Source organism: Petromyzon marinus, unplaced genomic scaffold (assembly GCF_048934315.1).
Source record: "Petromyzon marinus isolate PM22_M1 ecotype Great Lakes invasive population unplaced genomic scaffold, UKy_Petmar_22M1.pri1.0 PM_Scaffold_146, whole genome shotgun sequence".
NCBI lineage: Eukaryota > Metazoa > Chordata > Hyperoartia > Petromyzontiformes > Petromyzontidae > Petromyzon > Petromyzon marinus.
The window spans coordinates 25,001-45,720 of record NW_027423109.1 but is presented as its reverse complement, the minus strand read 5'-3'; the positions used below and the strand labels follow the sequence as shown (position 1 = coordinate 45,720).

Sequence of the window (20,720 nt, the reverse complement as noted above, 5' to 3'; positions counted from 1 at the left end):
CACACCGCCAACGTACGTACCAACTCCTTTCGCGCCGTATGTAGCCGACCACTCACCATCTTACTCAACCACCCACTCACTCAACCACCCACTCACCATCTTACTCAACCACCCACTCACTCAACCACCCACTCACCATCTTACTCAACCACCCACTCACTCAACCACCCACTCACCATCTTACTCAACCACCCACTCACCACTCACCATCTTACTCACCCACCAACTCAACCACCAACTCACCATCTTACTCACCTCGCCCGGCCCAAACAAAATTAAACCCTCAACAACAACAATGTATTTTGATTTAAAGCTTTCGTGACTGCAGTAATTCATATTCTTAGTTTTTTCGGTAAAGTCACGTTGAAGAGAAACAACAAAATATATATAAAACAATAAAAAATTCTCACGACGTTTCGACCATAACTCAAACGGTCATCATCAACGTGACTTTACCGAAAAAACTAAGAATATAATAACAACGTAATAAAACCATCAACAACAACGTCAACGTAATTAAACCCTCAACAACAACAACGTAATTAAACCCTCAACAACAACGTCAACAACGTAATCAAACCCTCAACAACGTCAACAACATAATTAAACCCTCAACAACAACAACAATGTAAATAAACCCTCAACAACGTCAACGTAATTAAACCCTCAACAACAACAACGTCAACAACGTAATTAAACCCTCAACAACAACAACGTCAACGTAATTAAACCCTCAACAACAACAACAACGTAATTAAACCCTCAACAACAACAACGTAATTAAACCGTCAACAACAACAACAACAACGTAATTAAACCCTCAACGTCAACAACGTAATAAAACCATCAACGACAACAACGACAACGACGAGTACGTCGCCACCGGGCGACTACGGCGCCCCGCGTCCCCGCCCCAGGGCGCCCGCCACCTCCTCCAGGACCCCGAGCAGGCGGCCCTGGGCCTGGCCCTGCTCCCGCTGCAGGCCCAGCGCCTCGCGGCCCAGCGCCAGCAGCTCGTCCAGCCGACGGTCGCTGCCCGCCCGCGCCGCCCTCAGCTCCAGCAGCAGCAGCTCGTCCACCCGCCTCCTGCTCCTGCTCCTGCTCCTGCTCCTGCTGCTCCACCTGCTCCGCCTCCCGCCGCTCCTACTCGTCGGCGCGGCGGCCGCGGAGGCGGCAGCGGCGGTCCGCGGCCGGGCCCGGCTCTCGGCCGGCCGCTCCGCGGGGCCGGAGCGGCCGGGCGCCGGGGGGCAGGACGCCCGCTGAAGGCGACGACGCGGTGGGGGGGGGCCCCGGGGCCGCCGCCGCCCGCTGGCGGATGGCGAGCGGAGGGCCGCGGTGTGGGGGAGGGGAACCGCCTCCGCCGCCTCCGCCGCCTCCGCCGCCTCCTCTGCCTCCTCTGCCTCCTCCTCTGCCTCCGCCTCCTCCTCCTCCACCTCCTCCACCTCCTCCTCCGCCTCCTCCTCCACCTCCTCCGCCTCCTCCTCCTCCTCCTCCTCCACCACCTCCTCCGTCTCACCGTTCCTCACGCAGCCGCCATTTTGGCTCACGCAGGGAAGTTCCTCCTGCTGCTCCTCGTCCTCCTCCTCCTCCTCGTCGTGGTCGTGGTCGTGGTCCCACTCTCCCTCCTCGTCCCCCTCGAGCTCCTCCCACTCCTCGTCGGACGGCGACGACGACGGCGACGACGGCGACGCAGCGGAGAGAGGCGGCGGAGGCGGCGGAGGCGGCGACAAAGGAGGGGAGGAGCAGCCGGGGACGAGAGGAGAACCCCGCGAGGAGTTCTCCCCCGCCTGGAGACGCGGGAGCGAGTGACGACGGCAGGAAGGGCGCCGGTCTCCCCGTGTCTCCGTCTCTCCGTCTCCCCGTGTCTCCGTCTCTCCGTCTCCCCGTGTCTCCGTCTCCCCGTCTCCACGTGTCTCCGTCTCTCCGTCTCCCCGTGTCTCCGTCTCTCCGTCTCCCCGTGTCTCCGTCTCTCCGTCTCCCCGTGTCTCCGTCTCTCCGTCTCCCCGTGTCTCCGTCTCTCCGTCTCCCCGCGTCCCAGCTTGTCCGTGTGTCCGTGTCTCCATCTCTCCGTCTCCCCGCGTCCACGCGTGACGGTGTGTCCGTGTCCCCGTGTCTCCGTTCCCGTGTCTCCGTGTCTCCGTGTCTCCGTTCCCGTGTCTCCGTGTCCCCAGGCCTCCGCGTCCATTGGCGACCTGCGAACGAGGGGCGGTCCACAGCATGGCCGCCACGAGCTGCTTAGAACGATAACTCCCAGAGTCTGTGGGTGTCTCTGTGTGGTGAGTCTGTGGGTGTCTCTGTGTGGTGAGTCTGTGGGTGTCTCTGTGTGGTGAGTCTATGGGTCTCTGTGTGGTGAGTCTGTGGGTGTCTCTGTGTGGTGAGTCTATGGGTCTCTGTGTGGTGAGTCTGTGGGTGTCTCTGTGTGGTGAGTCTGTGGGTGTCTCTGTGTGGTGAGTCTGTGTGTGTCTCTGTGTGGTGAGTCTGTGGGTGTCTCTGTGTGGTGAGTCTGTGGGTGTCTCTGTGTGGTGAGTCTGTGGGTGTCTCTGTGTGGTGAGTCTGTGGGTGTCTCTGTGTGGTGAGTCTGTGGGTGTCTCTGTGTGGTGAGTCTGTGGGTGTCTCTGTGTGGTGAGTCTGTGGGTGTCTCTGTGTGGTGAGTCTGTGGGTGTCTCTGTGTGGTGAGTCTGTGTGTCTCTGTGTGGTGAGTCTGTGGGTGTCTCTGTGTGGTGAGTCTGTGCGTGTCTCTGTGTGGTGAGTCTGTGGGTGTCTCTGTGTGGTGAGTCTATGGGTCTCTGTGTGGTGAGTCTGTGGGTGTCTCTGTGTGGTGAGTCTGTGGGTCTCTGTGTGGTGAGTCTGTGGGTGTCTCTGTGTGGTGAGTCTGTGGGTGTCTCTGTGTGGTGAGTCTGTGGGTGTCTCTGTGTGGTGAGTCTGTGGGTGTCTCTGTGTGGTGAGTCTGTGGGTGTCTCTGTGTGGTGAGTCTGTGGGTGTCTCTGTGTGGTGAGTCTGTGCGTGTCTCTGTGTGGTGAGTCTGTGGGTCTCTGTGTGGTGAGTCTGTGGGTCTCTGTGTGGTGAGTCTGTGCGTGTCTCTGTGTGGTGAGTCTGTGCGTGTCTCTGTGTGGTGAGTCTGTGGGTGTCTCTGTGTGGTGAGTCTGTGGGTGTCTCTGTGTGGTGAGTCTGTGGGTCTCTGTGTGGTGAGTCTGTGGGTCTCTGTGTGGTGAGTCTATGGGTCTCTGTGTGGTGAGTCTGTGGGTGTCTCTGTGTGGTGAGTCTGTGGGTGTCTCTGTGTGGTGAGTCTGTGGGTCTCTGTGTGGTGAGTCTGTGTGTCTCTGTGTGGTGAGTCTGTGGGTGTCTCTGTGTGGTGAGTCTGTGCGTGTCTCTGTGTGGTGAGTCTGTGGGTGTCTCTATGTGATGAGTCTGTAGGTGTCTCTGTGTGGTGAGTCTGTGGGTGTCTCTGTGTGGTGAGTCTGTGCGTGTCTCTGTGTGGTGAGTCTGTGGGTGTCTGTGTGGTGAGTCTGTGGGTGTCTCTGTGTGGCGAGTCTGTGGGTGTCTCTGTGTGGTGAGTCTGTGCGTGTCTCTGTGTGGTGAGTCTGTGGGTGTCTCTGTGTGGTGAGTCTGTGTGTGTCTCTGTGTGGTGAGTCTGTGGGTGTCTCTGTGTGGTGAGTCTGTGGGTGTCTCTGTGTGGTGAGTCTGTAGGTGTCTCTGTGTGGTGAGTCTGTGTGTCTCTGTGTGGTGAGTCTATGTGTCTCTGTGTGGTGAGTCTGTGGGTGTCTCTGTGTGGTGAGTCTGTGGGTGTCTCTGTGTGGTGAGTCTGTGCGTGTCTCTGTGTGGTGAGTCTGTGGGTGTCTCTGTGTGGTGAGTCTGTGGGTGTCTCTGTGTGGTGAGTCTGTGGGTGTCTCTGTGTGGTGAGTCTGTGTGTCTCTGTGTGGTGAGTCTGTGGGTGTCTCTGTGTGGTGAGTCTGTGGGTGTCTCTGTGTGGTGAGTCTGTAGGTGTCTCTGTGTGGTGAGTCTGTGTGTCTCTGTGTGGTGAGTCTATGTGTCTCTGTGTGGTGAGTCTGTGGGTGTCTCTGTGTGGTGAGTCTGTAGGTGTCTCTGTGTGGTGAGTCTGTGGGTGTCTCTGTGTGGTGAGTCTGTGGGTGTCTCTGTGTGGTGAGTCTGTGGGTGTCTCTGTGTGGTGAGTCTGTGGGTGTCTCTGTGTGGTGAGTCTGTGTGTGTCTCTGTGTGGTGAGTCTGTGTGTCTCTGTGTGGTGAGTCTGTGGGTGTCTCTGTGTGGTGAGTCTGTGGGTGTCTCTGTGTGGTGAGTCTGTAGGTGTCTCTGTGTGGTGAGTCTGTGTGTCTCTGTGTGGTGAGTCTATGTGTCTCTGTGTGGTGAGTCTGTGGGTGTCTCTGTGTGGTGAGTCTGTAGGTGTCTCTGTGTGGTGAGTCTGTGGGTGTCTCTGTGTGGTGAGTCTGTGGGTGTCTCTGTGTGGTGAGTCTGTGGGTGTCTCTGTGTGGTGAGTCTGTGGGTGTCTCTGTGTGGTGAGTCTGTGGGTGTCTCTGTGTGGTGAGTCTGTGGGTGTCTCTGTGTGGTGAGTCTGTGGGTGTCTCTGTGTGGTGAGTCTGTGGGTGTCTCTGTGTGGTGAGTCTGTGCGTGTCTCTGTGTGGTGAGTCTGTGGGTGTCTCTGTGTGGTGAGTCTGTGCGTGTCTCTGTGTGATGAGTCTGTGCGTGTCTCTGTGTGGTGAGTCTATGTGTCTCTGTGTGGTGAGTCTGTGGGTGTCTCTGTGTGGTGAGTCTGTGGGTGTCTCTGTGTGGTGAGTCTGTGGGTGTCTCTGTGTGGTGAGTCTGTGCGTGTCTCTGTGTGGTGAGTCTGTGTGTCTCTGTGTGGTGAGTCTGTGGGTGTCTCTGTGTGGTGAGTCTGTGGGTGTCTCTGTGTGGTGAGTCTGTGGGTCTCTGTGTGGTGAGTCTGTGGGTCTCTGTGTGGTGAGTCTGTGTGTCTCTGTGTGGTGAGTCTGTGGGTGTCTCTGTGTGGTGAGTCTGTGTGTCTCTGTGTGGTGAGTCTGTGGTGTGTCTCTGTGTGGTGAGTCTGTGGGTGTCTCTGTGTGGTGAGTCTGTGTGTCTCTGTGTGGTGAGTCTGTGGGTGTCTCTGTGTGGTGAGTCTGTGGGTCTCTGTGTGGTTAGTCTGTGGGTCTCTGTGTGGTGAGTCTGTGGGTCTCTGTGTGGTGAGTCTGTGTGTCTCTGTGTGGTGAGTCTGTGGGTCTCTGTGTGGTGAGTCTGTGGGTGTCTCTGTGTGGTGAGTCTGTGGGTGTCTCTGTGTGGTGAGTCTGTGGGTGTCTCTGTGTGGTGAGTCTGTGGGTGTCTCTGTGTGGTGAGTCTGTGGGTGTCTCTGTGTGGTGAGTCTGTGGGTGTCTCTGTGTGGTGAGTCTGTGCGTGTCTCTGTGTGATGAGTCTGTGTGTCTCTGTGTGGTGAGTCTGTGGGTGTCTCTGTGTGGTGAGTCTGTGGGTGTCTCTGTGTGGTGAGTTTGTGGGTGTCTCTGTGTGGTGAGTCTGTGGGTGTCTCTGTGTGGTGAGTCTGTGGGTGTCTCTGTGTGGTGAGTCTGTGGGTGTCTCTGTGTGGTGAGTCTGTGGGTGTCTCTGTGTGGTGAGTCTGTGGGTGTCTGTGTGGTGAGTCTGTGCGTGTCTCTGTGTGATGAGTCTGTGTGTCTCTGTGTGGTGAGTCTGTGGGTGTCTCTGTGTGGTGAGTCTGTGGGTGTCTCTGTGTGGTGAGTCTGTGGGTGTCTCTGTGTGGTGAGTCTGTGGGTGTCTCTGTGTGGTGAGTCTGTGGGTGTCTCTGTGTGGTGAGTCTGTGGGTGTCTCTGTGTGGTGAGTCTGTGGGTCTCTGTGTGGTGAGTCTGTGGGTGTCTGTGTGGTGAGTCTGTGGGTCTCTGTGTGGTGAGTCTGTGGGTGTCTGTGTGGTGAGTTTGTGGGTCTCTGTGTGATGAGTCTGTGGGGCTCTGTGTGGTGAGTCTGTGGGTCTCTGTGTGGTGAGTCTGTGGGTGTCTCTGTGTGGTGAGTCTGTGGGTGTCTCTGTGTGGTGAGTCTGTGGGTGTCTCTGTGTGGTGAGTCTGTGGGTGTCTCTGTGTGGTGAGTCTGTGGGTGTCTCTGTGTGGTGAGTCTGTGGGTGTCTCTGTGTGGTGAGTCTGTGCGTGTCTCTGTGTGGTGAGTCTGTGGGTGTCTCTGTGTGGTGAGTCTGTGCGTGTCTCTGTGTGATGAGTCTGTGCGTGTCTCTGTGTGGTGAGTCTATGTGTCTCTGTGTGGTGAGTCTGTGGGTGTCTCTGTGTGGTGAGTCTGTGGGTGTCTCTGTGTGGTGAGTCTGTGGGTGTCTCTGTGTGGTGAGTCTGTGCGTGTCTCTGTGTGGTGAGTCTGTGTGTCTCTGTGTGGTGAGTCTGTGGGTGTCTCTGTGTGGTGAGTCTGTGGGTGTCTCTGTGTGGTGAGTCTGTGGGTCTCTGTGTGGTGAGTCTGTGGGTCTCTGTGTGGTGAGTCTGTGTGTCTCTGTGTGGTGAGTCTGTGGGTGTCTCTGTGTGGTGAGTCTGTGTATCTCTGTGTGGTGAGTCTGTGGTGTGTCTCTGTGTGGTGAGTCTGTGGGTGTCTCTGTGTGGTGAGTCTGTGTGTCTCTGTGTGGTGAGTCTGTGGGTGTCTCTGTGTGGTGAGTCTGTGGGTCTCTGTGTGGTTAGTCTGTGGGTCTCTGTGTGGTGAGTCTGTGGGTCTCTGTGTGGTGAGTCTGTGTGTCTCTGTGTGGTGAGTCTGTGGGTCTCTGTGTGGTGAGTCTGTGGGTGTCTCTGTGTGGTGAGTCTGTGGGTGTCTCTGTGTGGTGAGTCTGTGGGTGTCTCTGTGTGGTGAGTCTGTGGGTGTCTCTGTGTGGTGAGTCTGTGGGTGTCTCTGTGTGGTGAGTCTGTGGGTGTCTCTGTGTGGTGAGTCTGTGCGTGTCTCTGTGTGATGAGTCTGTGTGTCTCTGTGTGGTGAGTCTGTGGGTGTCTCTGTGTGGTGAGTCTGTAGGTGTCTCTGTGTGGTGAGTCTGTGGGTGTCTCTGTGTGGTGAGTCTGTGGGTGTCTCTGTGTGGTGAGTCTGTAGGTGTCTCTGTGTGGTGAGTCTGTAGGTGTCTCTGTGTGGTGAGTCTATGGGTGTCTCTGTGTGGTGAGTCTGTGGGTCTCTGTGTGGTGAGTCTGTGGGTCTCTGTGTGGTGAGTCTGTGGGTCTCTGTGTGGTGAGTCTATGGGTGTCTCTGTGTGGTGAGTCTGTGGGTGTCTCTGTGTGGTGAGTCTGTGGGTGTCTCTGTGTGGTGAGTCTGTGGGTGTCTCTGTGTGGTGAGTCTGTGGGTCTCTGTGTGGTGAGTCTGTGGGTCTCTGTGTGGTGAGTCTATGGGTGTCTCTGTGTGGTGAGTCTGTGGGTGTCTCTGTGTGGTGAGTCTGTGGGTGTCTCTGTGTGGTGAGTCTGTGGGTGTCTCTGTGTGGTGAGTCTGTGGGTGTCTGTGTGGTGAGTCTGTGGGTCTCTATGTGGTGAGTCTGTGGGGTGTCTCTGTGTGGTGAGTCTGTGGGTGTCTCTGTGTGGTGAGTCTGTGGGTTACTGTGTGGTGAGTCTGTGGGTCTCTGTGTGGTGAGTCTGTGGGTGTCTCTGTGTGGTGAGTCTATGGGTCTCTGTGTGGTGAGTCTATGGGTCTCTGTGTGGTGAGTCTATGGGTCTCTGTGTGGTGAGTCTGTGGGTGTCTCTGTGTGGTGAGTCTGTGGGTGTCTCTGTGTGGTGAGTCTGTGGGTCTCTGTGTGGTGAGTCTATGGGTCTCTGTGTGGTGAGTCTGTGGGTGTCTCTGTGTGGTGAGTCTGTGGGTGTCTCTGTGTGGTGAGTCTGTGGGTGTCTCTGTGTGGTGAGTCTGTGGGTGTCTCTGTGTGATGAGTCTGTGTGTCTCTGTGTGGTGAATCTGTGTGTCTCTGTGTGGTGAGTCCATTCCCTCCGTCCCACACTCACCCTGCTGCAGTACCCACGGCTGCTCTGGGCCCTCATGGTGGTGGTGGTGGCGGTGGTGGTGGTGGCGGTGGTGGCGGTGGTGGCGGTGGTGGTGGTGGCGGTGGTGGCGGTGGTTGACGGAGGAGCAGGTTGTGAAGCAGCTGCCAGGGTCTCCCCGCTCCGGAGGAAGCTGTCGAGCTCGTAGAAGAATTTGCAACTTTTCCTGCGAGCGCCGCTGCCACCACCACCACCACCAGCAGCAGCAGCAGCAGCAGGGCCACCATTCTCTTGTCTCTCATGAAGAGCCTCGTGGGCAGTGGGAACACACAGAGACACATAGACTCATCACACAGAGACACATAGACTCATCACACAGAGACACATAGACTCACCACACAGAGACACATAGACTCATCACACAGAGACACATAGACTCACCATACAGAGACCCATAGACTCATCACACAGAGACACATAGACTCATCACACAGAGACACATAGACTCATCACACAGAGACACATAGACTCATCACACAGAGACACATAGACTCATCACACAGAGACACATAGACTCATCACACAGAGACCCATAGACTCACCATACAGAGACCCATAGACTCATCACACAGAGACACATAGACTCATCACACAGAGACCCATAGACTCATCACACAGAGACACATAGACTCATCACACAGAGACACATAGACTCACCATACAGAGACCCATAGACTCATCACACAGAGACACATAGACTCATCACACAGAGACCCATAGACTCATCACACAGAGACACATAGACTCACAGAGACACATAGACTCATCACACAGAGACACATAGACTCATCACACAGAGACACATAGACTCACAGAGACACATAGACTCACCACACAGAGACACATAGACTCATCACACAGAGACACATAGACTCACCATACAGAGACCCATAGACTCATCACACAGAGACACATAGACTCATCACACAGAGACCCATAGACTCATCACACAGAGACACATAGACTCACAGAGACACATAGACTCATCACACAGAGACACATAGACTCATCACACAGAGACACATAGACTCACAGAGACACATAGACTCACCACACAGAGACACATAGACTCATCACACAGAGACACATAGACTCATCACACAGAGACACATATACTCACTACACAGAGACACATAGACTCATCACACAGAGACACATAGACTCACCATACAGAGACCCATAGACTCATCACACAGAGACACATAGACTCATCACACAGAGACCCATAGACTCATCACACAGAGACACATAGACTCACAGAGACACATAGACTCATCACACAGAGACACATAGACTCATCACACAGAGACACATAGACTCACAGAGACACATAGACTCACCACACAGAGACACATAGACTCATCACACAGAGACACATAGACTCACCATACAGAGACCCATAGACTCATCACACAGAGACACATAGACTCATCACACAGAGACCCATAGACTCATCACACAGAGACACATAGACTCACAGAGACACATAGACTCATCACACAGAGACACATAGACTCATCACACAGAGACACATAGACTCACAGAGACACATAGACTCACCACACAGAGACACATAGACTCATCACACAGAGACACATAGACTCATCACACAGAGACACATATACTCACTACACAGAGACACATAGACTCATCACACAGAGACACATAGACTCACAGAGACACATAGACTCATCACACAGAGACACATAGACTCATCACACAGAGACACATAGACTCACCACATAGAGACACATAGACTCACATAGACTCATCACATAGAGACACATAGACTCATCACATAGAGACACATAGACTCACATAGACTCATCACATAGAGACACATAGACTCATCACATAGAGCAGGGGTCGGGAACCTATGGCTCGCGAGCCAGATGTGGCTCTTTTGATGATTGCATATGGCTCGCAGATAAAACAAAATATTCTCACTTGTTTTAATCCATCCATCGATTTTTCACTGCGCATGTCCTGTTCAGGGCTGCAGGAGCAATTGTCCATTATTTTAATTGGATGATACTGGCCTACGTTTGCCGTTGCTGGGTAAAACAGGTAAACGCCCCCTTTTGAATCAGTCTGAGACTGCGTCTGCTCGGTCATTAGCTCAAAGCTAACCCTTCGACGAAGAAGATGGCGAAAAGAAAAAAAGACGACGAGTATCGTACATTTCAGGACGAATGGACCGAAGAATTCGCCTTTGTGGAGAGAGCGGGTTCTGCGGTGTGTCTAATTTGCAATGACAAAATTACATCGTTGAAACGGTCGAATGTAAAGCGGCACTTCGACACGCGCCACGCTTCCTTTGCATCAAAATACCCTGCGGGAGACAGCAGAAAGAAAGCGTGCCAAGAGCTGAGCAGGGTGCAAGCTAGCCAGCAGCAACTCCGCGTATGGACCCGGCAAGGTGACTATAATTCGGCTAGCTTTGCTGGTTCTTTAGCAATAGTGAGGAACGGAAAACCATTCACAGATGGCGAGTATGCTAAAACGTTCATGCTGGATGTAGCCAATGAACTTTTTGATGATCTTCCGAACAAAGACAAGATAATCAAACGGATACAAGACATGCCTCTGTCGGCAAGAACTGTTCATGATCGTACCATCGTGATGGCAAACAAAGTGGAGGAAACGCAAGTGAAGGACATAAATGCAGCGCCGTTCTTTTCTCTGGCTTTGGATGAGTCAACAGACGTGAGCCATTTGTCGCAGTTCAGCGTGATTGCAAGATATGCTGTTGGTGACACACTGCGCGAAGAAAGTCTTGCTGTTCTGCCATTAAAAGGGTCCACAAGAGGTGAGGATTTATTCAAGTCTTTCATGGAGTTTGCTCAAGAAAAAAGTCTACCTATGGATAAACTTCTCTCAGTGTGTACTGATGGTGCTCCGTGTATGGTGGGGAAAAACAAAGCATTTGTGGCGCTTCTCCGTGAACATGAAAATAGACCCATCCTAAGTTTCCATTGCATTATACACCAGGAGGCACTTTGTGCTCAGATGTGTGACAGGCAGTTTGGCGAAGTGATGTCGCTGGTCATTCGTGTGATCAACTTTATTGTTGCCCGAGCCTTAAATGATCGCCAGTTTGAAACACTGCTGGATGAAGTTGTAAATAACTATCCTGGTCTGCTTTTGCACAGCAATGTGCGTTGGTTGTCAAGAGGGAAGGTGCTTAGCCGTTTTGCGGCTTGCCTGAACGAAATCTGGACTTTCCTTGAAATGAAAGGCGTCGGGCATCCTGAGCTAGCCGACACCGAGTGGCTCCTCAAGTTTTACTATCTCGTAGATCTGACTGAACATCTGAACCAGCTCAACGTGAAAATGCAAGGCATTGGAAATACAGTGTTATCCCTTCAACAAGCTGTATTTGCTTTTGAAAACAAGCTGGAGCTTTTCATCACGGATCTTGAAACAGGTCGTTTACTACATTTTGAAAAACTGAGCCAATTTAAAGATGCATGCACAGCAAGTGAGCCCATTCAAAACCTTGATCTCCACCAGCTAGCTGGCTGCACATCCAGTCTCCTACAGTCCTTCAAAGCACGCTTTGGAGAATTTCGTGAGCACACTCGTCTTTTTAAGTTCATCACCCATCCAAACGAGTGTTCACTGAACACAGCCGACCTGAATTACATCCCTGGTGTCTCCGTCAGAGATTTTGAAGCAGAAGTGGCTGACCTGAAGGCCTCAGACATGTGGGTGAATAAGTTCAAGTCACTGAATGAAGATTTGGAAAGAATCACACGACAGAAAGCGGAGTTGGCGAGCAAGCACATGTGGACAGAAATGAAAAAACTCCAACCCGAAGACCAGCTGATTCTCAAAACTTAGAACGCGCTTCCTGTCACATACCACACACTGCAGCGTGTGAGTATTGCTGTATTGACCATGTTTGGATCTACGTATGCATGTGAGCAGTCATTCTCACATCTTAAAAACATCAAGTCCAACCTACGATCACGTTTAACGGATGAAAGCCGCAACGCTTGCATGAAGCTTAACCTCACCAAGTACCAACCCGACTACAAAGACATCAGCAAATCCATGCAGCACCAGAAGTCGCATTAATGGTGAGTGTTATAACAACATTATTTAAAAGAATAAATTCAGAGGCTTATTATACTGACATTTAGTTGAATTCACTTTTAAAATATATTATATGGCTCTCACTGAAATAAATTTCCAAATTTTTTGCTTTCATGGCTCTCTTAGTCAAAAAGGTTCCCGACCCCTGACATAGAGACACATAGACTCACAGAGACACATAGACTCATCACATAGAGACACATAGACTCATCACATAGAGACACATAGACTCACAGAGACACATAGACTCATCACATAGAGACACATAGACTCATCACATAGAGACACATAGACTCACAGAGACACATAGACTCATCACACAGAGACACATAGACTCACAGAGACACATAGACTCATCACATAGAGACGCATAGACTCACCACACAGAGACACATAGACTCATCACATAGAGACACACAGACTTATCACATAGAGACACATAGACTCACAGAGACACATAGACTCATCACACAGAGACACATAGACTCATCACACAGAGACACATAGACTCACAGAGACACATAGACTCATCACACAGAGACACATAGACTCATCACACAGAGACACATAGACTCATCACATAGAGACACATAGACTCACAGAGACACATAGACTCATCACATAGACACATAGACTCATCACACAGAGACACATAGACTCACCACACAGAGACCCACAGACTCACAGAGAGCCACAGACTCAACACACAGAGACCCATAGACTCACCACACAGAGACCCATAGACTCATCACACAGAGACCCACAGACTCACCACACAGAGACCCACAGACTCATCACACAGAGACCCACAGACTCACCACACAGAGACCCACAGACTCACCACACAGAGGCCCATAGACTCACACAGAGACCCACAGACTCACCACACAGAGACCCATAGACTCACACAGAGACCCACAGACTCACCACACAGAGACCCACAGACTCACCACACAGAGACCCATAGACTCATCACACAGAGACCCACAGACTCACCACACAGACACCCACAGACTCATCACACAGAGACACCCACAGACTCACCACACAGAGACACACAGACTCACTACACAGAGACACACAGACTCATCACACAGAGACCCACAGACTCACCACACAGAGACACATAGACTCATCACATAGAGACCCACAGACTCATCACATAGAGACCCACAGACTCACCACACAGAGACCCATAGACTCATCACATAGAGACCCACAGACTCACCACACAGAGACCCATAGACTCATCACATAGAGACCCACAGACTCACCACACAGAGACCCATAGACTCATCACACAGAGACCCACAGACTCATCACATAGAGACCCATAGACTCACAACACAGAGACCCACAGACTCACCACGCAGAGACACATAGACTCATCACACAGAGACCCATAGACTCACAACACAGAGACCCACAGACTCATCACACAGAGACCCATAGACTCACCACATAGAGACCCATAGACTCATCACATAGAGACACACAGACTCATCACATAGAGACCCATAGACTCATCACATAGAGACACATAGACTCACCACATAGAGACACACAGACTCATCACATAGAGACCCATAGACTCATCACATAGAGACCCATAGACTCACAGAGACACATAGACTCATCACATAGAGACACATAGACTCATCACATAGAGACACATAGACTCATCACACAGAGACACACAGACTCACTACACAGAGACACACAGACTCATCACATAGAGACCCATAGACTCATCACACAGAGACCCACAGATTCACAGAGACCCACAGACTCACTACACAGAGACACATAGACTCATCACATAGAGACCCATAGACTCACAGAGACACATAGACTCACTACACAGAGACACATAGACTCATCACATAGAGACCCATAGACTCACAGAGACACATAGACTCATCACATAGAGACACATAGACTCACCACACAGAGACACATAGACTCATCACATAGATACCCACAGACTCACCACACAGAGACCCATAGACTCATCACACAGAGACCCACAGACTCATCACACAGAGACACATAGACTCACCACACAGAGATCCATACACTCATCACATAGAGACACAGACTCACCACACAGAGACACATAGACTCACCACACAGACACCCACAGACTCACCACACAGAGACACCCACAGACTCACCACACAGAGACCCACAGACTCACCACACAGAGACACCCACAGACTCACCACACAGAGACACACAGACTCACCACACAGAGACACCCACAGACTCACCACACAGAGACCCACAGACTCACCACACAGACACCCACAGACTCACCACACAGAGACACACAGACTCACCACACAGAGACCCACAGACTCACCACACAGAGACCCACAGACTCACCACACAGACACCCACAGACTCACCACACAGAGACACACAGACTCACCACACAGACACCCACAGACTCACCACACAGAGACACCCACAGACTCACCACACAGAGACACCCACAGACTCACCACACAGAGACCCACAGACTCACCACACAGAGACCCATAGACTCACCACACAGAGACCCACAGACTCACCACACAGAGACACCCACAGACTCACCACACAGAGACACCCACAGACTCACCACACAGAGACACCCACAGACTCACCACACAGAGACACCCACAGACTCACCACACAGAGACACCCACAGACTCACCACACAGAGACCCACAGACTCACCACACAGAGACACCCACAGACTCACCACACAGAGACACCCACAGACTCACCACACAGAGACCCATAGACTCACCACACAGAGACACCCACAGACTCACCACACAGAGACACCCACAGACTCACCACACAGAGACCCACACACTCACCACACAGAGACACCCACAGACTCACCACACAGAGACACCCACAGACTCACCACACAGAGACACCCACAGACTCACCACACAGAGACCCACAGACTCACCACACAGAGACACCCACAGACTCACCACACAGAGACACCCACAGACTCACCACACAGAGACACCCACAGACTCACCACACAGAGACACCCACAGACTCACCACACAGAGACACCCATAGACTCACCACACAGAGACCCACAGACTCACCACACAGAGACCCACAGACTCACCACACAGAGACACCCACAGACTCATCACACAGAGACACCCACAGACTCACCACACAGGGACCCACAGACTCACCACACAGAGACACCCACAGACTCACCACACAGAGACACCCACAGACTCACCACACAGAGACACCCATAGACTCACCACACAGAGACCCCCAGACTCACCACACAGAGACCCACAGACTCACCACACAGAGACACCCACAGACTCATCACACAGAGACACCCACAGACTCACCACACAGAGACACCCACAGACTCACCACACAGAGACACCCACAGACTCACCACACAGAGACACACCCACAGACTCACCACACAGAGACACCCACAGACTCACCACACAGAGACACACCCACAGACTCACCACACAGAGACACCCACAGACTCACCTTGCGGTAGTCCTGCTTGAGCCGCTTCATGCGGTTGTGCACCTCGGCCGCATCGCGGCCGCCGTGGCCGCCGGGGCCGCCGGGGCCGCCGGGGCCGCCGGCCCGCGCCAGCTCACGCGCCATGAGGCGGTGTACGTAGCCGTGCGGCACCTCCCTGCCGCACAGCTGCCGCTGCACGTCGGCACGGCGCCACACGGCGATGAGCGCCGCCGTCTCCCCCTCGCTCCACGCCACAGAGCGCTTGGCGGGCCCACGGGGCCCACGGGGCCTCGAGGGACCCGTGGGCCCCAAGGGCCTCAAGGGCCCCGAGGGCCCCCTGGGCCTCGAAGGACCCGCGGGCCCCGGGGGCCTCAAGGGCCTCGAGGGCCCCGAGGGCCCCGTGGGCCTCAAGGGCCCCGAGGGCCCCGCGGGCCTCAAAGGCCCTGAGGACCCGGTGGGATTCAAGGGCCCCGCGGGCCCCGCGGGCCTCAAAGGCCCTGCGGACCCGGTGGGCCTCGAGGGCCCCGCGGGCCCCGTGGGCCTCAAGGGCCCCGTGGGCCTCAAGGGCCCTGCGGACCCGGTGGGCCTCAAGGGCCCCGCGGGCCTCAAGGGCCTCAAGGGCCCCGTGGGCCTCAAAGGCCCAGCGGGCCCCGTGGGCCTCAAGGGCCCCGTGAGCCTCAAGGGCCCCGCGGGCCCCAAGGGCCTCAAAGCCCCAGCGGGCCCTGTGGACCTCAAGGGCCCCGTGGGCCCGGCGGCAGGCCGGCACGCCGTCACGGTGCCGGGGGTAGAATTGGGCCCCCCTGCCGCTGGGGCGGTCGCCGTGGCCTTGTCACCGTCACCGTCACCGTCACCGTCACCGTCGCCGTCACCGTCGCCGTCACCGTCACCGCCGCCCAGGAAGGAGTGGAGCTGGTGGAAGGAGCGGGAGCCGGAGCGGTCCCAGCAGCACGGGGAAACCACACTGAGGGCCTGCGTGGGGGCCGACGGGGTGGGGAGAGGAGCATCAACTCACTACACTTGAGAACCTGTTGTGAGTGTGTGGGTGAGTGTGTGGGTGAGCGTGTGGGTGAGCGTGTGGGTGAGTGTGTGGGTGAGCGTGTGGGTGAATGTGTGGGTGAGTGTGTGGGTGAGTGTGTGGGTGAGTGTGTGGGTGAGCGTGTGGGTGAGTGTGTGGGTGAGCGTGTGGGTGAATGTGTGGGTGAGTGTGTGGGTGAGTGTGTGGGTGAGTGTGTGGGTGAGCGAGTGAGTGAGCGTGTGGGTGAGTGTGTGGGTGAGTGTGTGGGTGAGCGAGTGAGTGAGCGTGTGGGTGAGCGTGTGGGTGAGCGTGTGGGTGAGCGTGTGGGTGAGTGTGTGGGTGAGCGTGTGGGTGAGTGTGTGGGTGAGTGTGTGGGTGAGCGTGTGGGTGAGTGTGTGGGTGAGCGAGTGAGTGAGTGTGTGGGTGAGTGTGTGGGTGAGCGTGTGGGTGAGCGTGTGGGTGAGTGTGTGGGTGAGCGTGTGGGTGAGTGTGTGGGTGAGTGTGTGGGTGAGCGTGTGGGTGAATGTGTGGGTGAGTGTGTGGGTGAGTGTGTGGGTGAGCGTGTGGGTGAGTGTGTGGGTGAGTGTGTGGGTGAGTGTGTGGGTGAGTGTGTGGGTGAGTGTGTGGGTGAGCGTGTGGGTGAGTGTGTGGGTGAGTGTGTGGGTGAGCGTGTGGGTGAGTGTGTGGGTGAGTGTGTGGGTGAGCGTGTGGGTGAGTGTGTGGGTGAGTGTGTGGGTGAGTGTGTGGGTGAGCGTGTGGGTGAGCGTGTGGGTGAGCGAGTGAGTGAGCGTGTGGGTGAGCGAGTGAGTGAGCGTGTGGGTGAGCGTGTGGGTGAGTGTGTGGGTGAGTGTGTGGGTGAGTGTGTGGGTGAGTGTGTGGGTGAGTGTGTGGGTGAGTGTGTGGGTGAGTGTGTGGGTGAGTGTGTGGGTGTGTGTGTGGGTGAGCGTGTGGGTGAGCGTGTGGGTGAGCGTGTGGGTGAGCGTGTGGGTGAGTGTGTGGGTGAGCGTGTGGGTGAATGTGTGGGTGAGTGTGTGGGTGAGTGTGTGGGTGAGCGTGTGGGTGAGTGTGTGGGTGAGTGTGTGGGTGAGTGTGTGGGTGAGTGTGTGGGTGAGTGTGTGGGTGAGCGTGTGGGTGAGTGTGTGGGTGAGTGTGTGGGTGAGCGTGTGGGTGAGTGTGTGGGTGAGTGTGTGGGTGAGCGTGTGGGTGAGTGTGTGGGTGAGTGTGTGGGTGAGTGTGTGGGTGAGTGTGTGAGTGAGTGTGTGGGTGAGCGAGTGAGTGAGTGTGTGGGTGAGTGTGTGGGTGAGTGTGTGGGTGAGTGTGTGGGTGAGTGTGTGGGTGAGCGTGTGGGTGAGTGTGTGGGTGAGTGTGTGGGTGAGTGTGTGGGTGAGCGTGTGGGTGAGTGTGTGGGTGAGCGAGTGAGTGAGTGTGTGGGTGAGCGAGTGAGTGAGTGTGTGGGTGAGTGTGTGGGTGAGTGTGTGGGTGAGTGTGTGGGTGAGTGTGTGGGTGAGTGTGTGGGTGAGTGTGTGGGTGAGTGTGTGGGTGAGTGTGTGGGTGAGTGTGTGGGTGAGCGAGTGAGTGAGCGTGTTGGTGAGTGAGCGTGTGTGTGAGCTTGTGCCGGAGGCCCCGGGGGGACAGGCGTCTATGACGTCTCCAGGCCAAACCCCATTTGGCGCAGCCAGGAGATTGAATATCTACCCTCGGGGCTCCTCCAGAAATAACAAAAAGCCACTACGGGTGGCCACGTGGAATGTTCGAACGCTCACTGCGGAGGAGAGGCTGCCACTCCTCTATCGGGAGCTGGACCGGTACCGCCTGGATCTCTGTGGCATTCAGGAGGTCCGGTCGAGCGGTTCTGGCTCCTGCCACCATGAGGGGTGGACAGTCCTCTACTCGGGGCAGCAGACTGCCAAACAACAGGGTGTGGCTCTTCTTCTGAACAAAAGAATGAAGGGGGCGTGGGAGCGTGGCGGTGAGGTGTGGGAAGCTGTAAGCCCCAGGCTACTTTGGGCTCGCCTTCCCATCAACTCGAGGCGAGGAGTGGTGGTCATGGTTACTTATGCCCCCACCGAAGACGAACATCTGTGGAGGGATGCAGGCAAAGCCGATGAGTCAGATGCCTTCTATGACCTCCTGTCACAGGTGCTGGCTAAAGTGGCCACTCGGGATAGAGTCATCTTGTTGGGTGACTTCAATGCCCGAGTTGGTCATCATGCTGGTACCTGGTCTGGAAAGATTGGAAGGCATGGGCCAGATCAGCTCAAAAACAACGGTAGGAGGCTGCTAGATTTTTGTGCAACCCATGAGCTTGTAATTACCAACACGCTGTTCTGGCATCGGCGCATCAACACAACATCATGGATGCATGCCGGGTCCAAGCAAGAACATCTGCTGGAATACATAATGACGGAACAGCGGATGCGGGCCCATGTCCTTGACACCAGGACCTAGCGTGGAGCTGATCTGCCCTCTGACCATCGACTTAAGTCATCTGTAAGATGCGCCTGCCATTCTTCCACTCCGGTGGTGGGTGTACACACAGGACCCCATTCAAACCTAAGGTGGCCTTGTCTCAGTTAGCTGATGAAAGTTGCAAGCGAGAATTTCATCATCGCTTGTGGCTGGGGTTGGCATTGTCCCCCACTCCTCCTGATGTCAAGGGTAAATGGGCGAGGTTGAGGACTGTGGCTCATGCAGCTGCAATGGCTGCTTTGGGTACGCGGTCCAGACCTCCCCCGAGAGGAGGGGTTCAGGATGGTTGAGAAAAAGCGACAGGCCCACTCTAATCGTCTAAAGCATCCCACGTCAGAGAATGAGGAGGCTTACCGCAGCCTTCGCTCGGAGATTCGGACAGCCTTGAGGCGCTGCAAGGATGGTTGGTGGTTGCGGGTTGCTGAGGAGATGGAGTCTGCCTCAATGGCCCACGATCACAATCCCTATTTAACTCCATCAAAAAAGTAACCTGCAGCACCACACTTCTTACCATTATTAAAGGAAAAAACGGTGATCCAATCTCCAACCCCCAGGAACAGGTTTGCAGATTTGCTGAGCATTTCTGTGAAGTCCTGGGAAAGGGGAAATCCCTCAGCCAGGAAAAAATCCTGGCACAAAGTGGGGATGACCCTGCTGAGGCTGCGGTGCCTCAAATATTTGAAGTCGACCCCTGTGAGTGGCTGGCTGAGGTGCCATCTGTTGAGGAAGTACTAAAGGTGATCCAGAGTCTGAGACCAGGAAAGGCCTCAGACTCTGGATCCTCTGCTCACGATCATTAAGGACCTTCATGATGGTGAGCGGGCCCGGGTAAAACTATGTGGCCGGAAGTCAGAGCCATTCCCTGTACACCTCAGGGTGCAACAGGGATGTCCTCTGGCTCCAACATTATTTAACATCTATTTTGACCACGTAGTTCGTGAAGCCTTTGTACCATCGGACACTCCACCCCCAAAACTCCCAATCGGTGATGGGGCAGTTGTGGAGAGAGTGGAGAGTTTCCCATACCTTGGCAGTGTGCTCATGACTGGCTCCGGTTTAACAGCAGAGGTCTCACTCCGAATCAGTCGAGCGGCAATATCTTTTCATTGGTTGCATAACGCTGTGTGGAAGCTGCCTGATCTGTCGCTCCGCACTAAGCTTCAGGTCTTCTCGGCCACGGTCATTCTCTCCCTTCTGCGAAACGTGGACCCCCCCCTACAGGAACATCGTCGCCAGTTAGAAACATTTAGGCTGGCCTGCCTACGATCCATTCTGGGTTTAACCAGGCTGGATTGTGTGAGGAGCTCACAAATCCTTGAAATATCGGTGAGCTCCTCCGGTAGGCAAGGCTGCGATGGCTGGGTCATGTAGCCCGCATGCCCAATCACCGCATGCCGAAACAGCTTTTGTTCAGCCGGATCGAGGGGGCTAAGCGGGCGCGGCACGGGCTAGAGAAGAGATGGAGTGACGTGGTACAGGAGGACGTGGAGCTGAGTGGACTTGCCGATGACTGTTACCAGCGGTGTCAAGATCGGCCTCTGTGGAGGAGGCTCGTGAAGGACGCTACTGGGCAGTTGGAGGCAGTCGCCCTCCAACAACAACGGAGGGCGGAGGAGCGACGCTC

General features: G+C 54.4%; 1 protein-coding gene across 1 annotated transcript in view; it reads right to left on the bottom strand.

Moving 5' to 3' along the window:
• Nucleotides 1-890: 890 nt before the first annotated feature.
• The window catches only part of LOC116957905 (uncharacterized), a 35,080-nt gene continuing 15,250 nt past the window's right edge, over nt 891-20,720 (bottom strand). Inside the window, exons 8-12 of the mRNA XM_076063538.1 lie at nt 15,634-16,581; nt 7,966-8,250; nt 1,434-2,192; nt 1,148-1,308; nt 891-1,032 (exon numbers count right to left, since the gene is read on the bottom strand). Coding sequence (XP_075919653.1) covers nt 891-1,032; nt 1,148-1,308; nt 1,434-2,192; nt 7,966-8,250; nt 15,634-16,581 — 2,295 coding nt within the window. The remainder of the gene's footprint in view (nt 1,033-1,147; nt 1,309-1,433; nt 2,193-7,965; nt 8,251-15,633; nt 16,582-20,720) is intronic.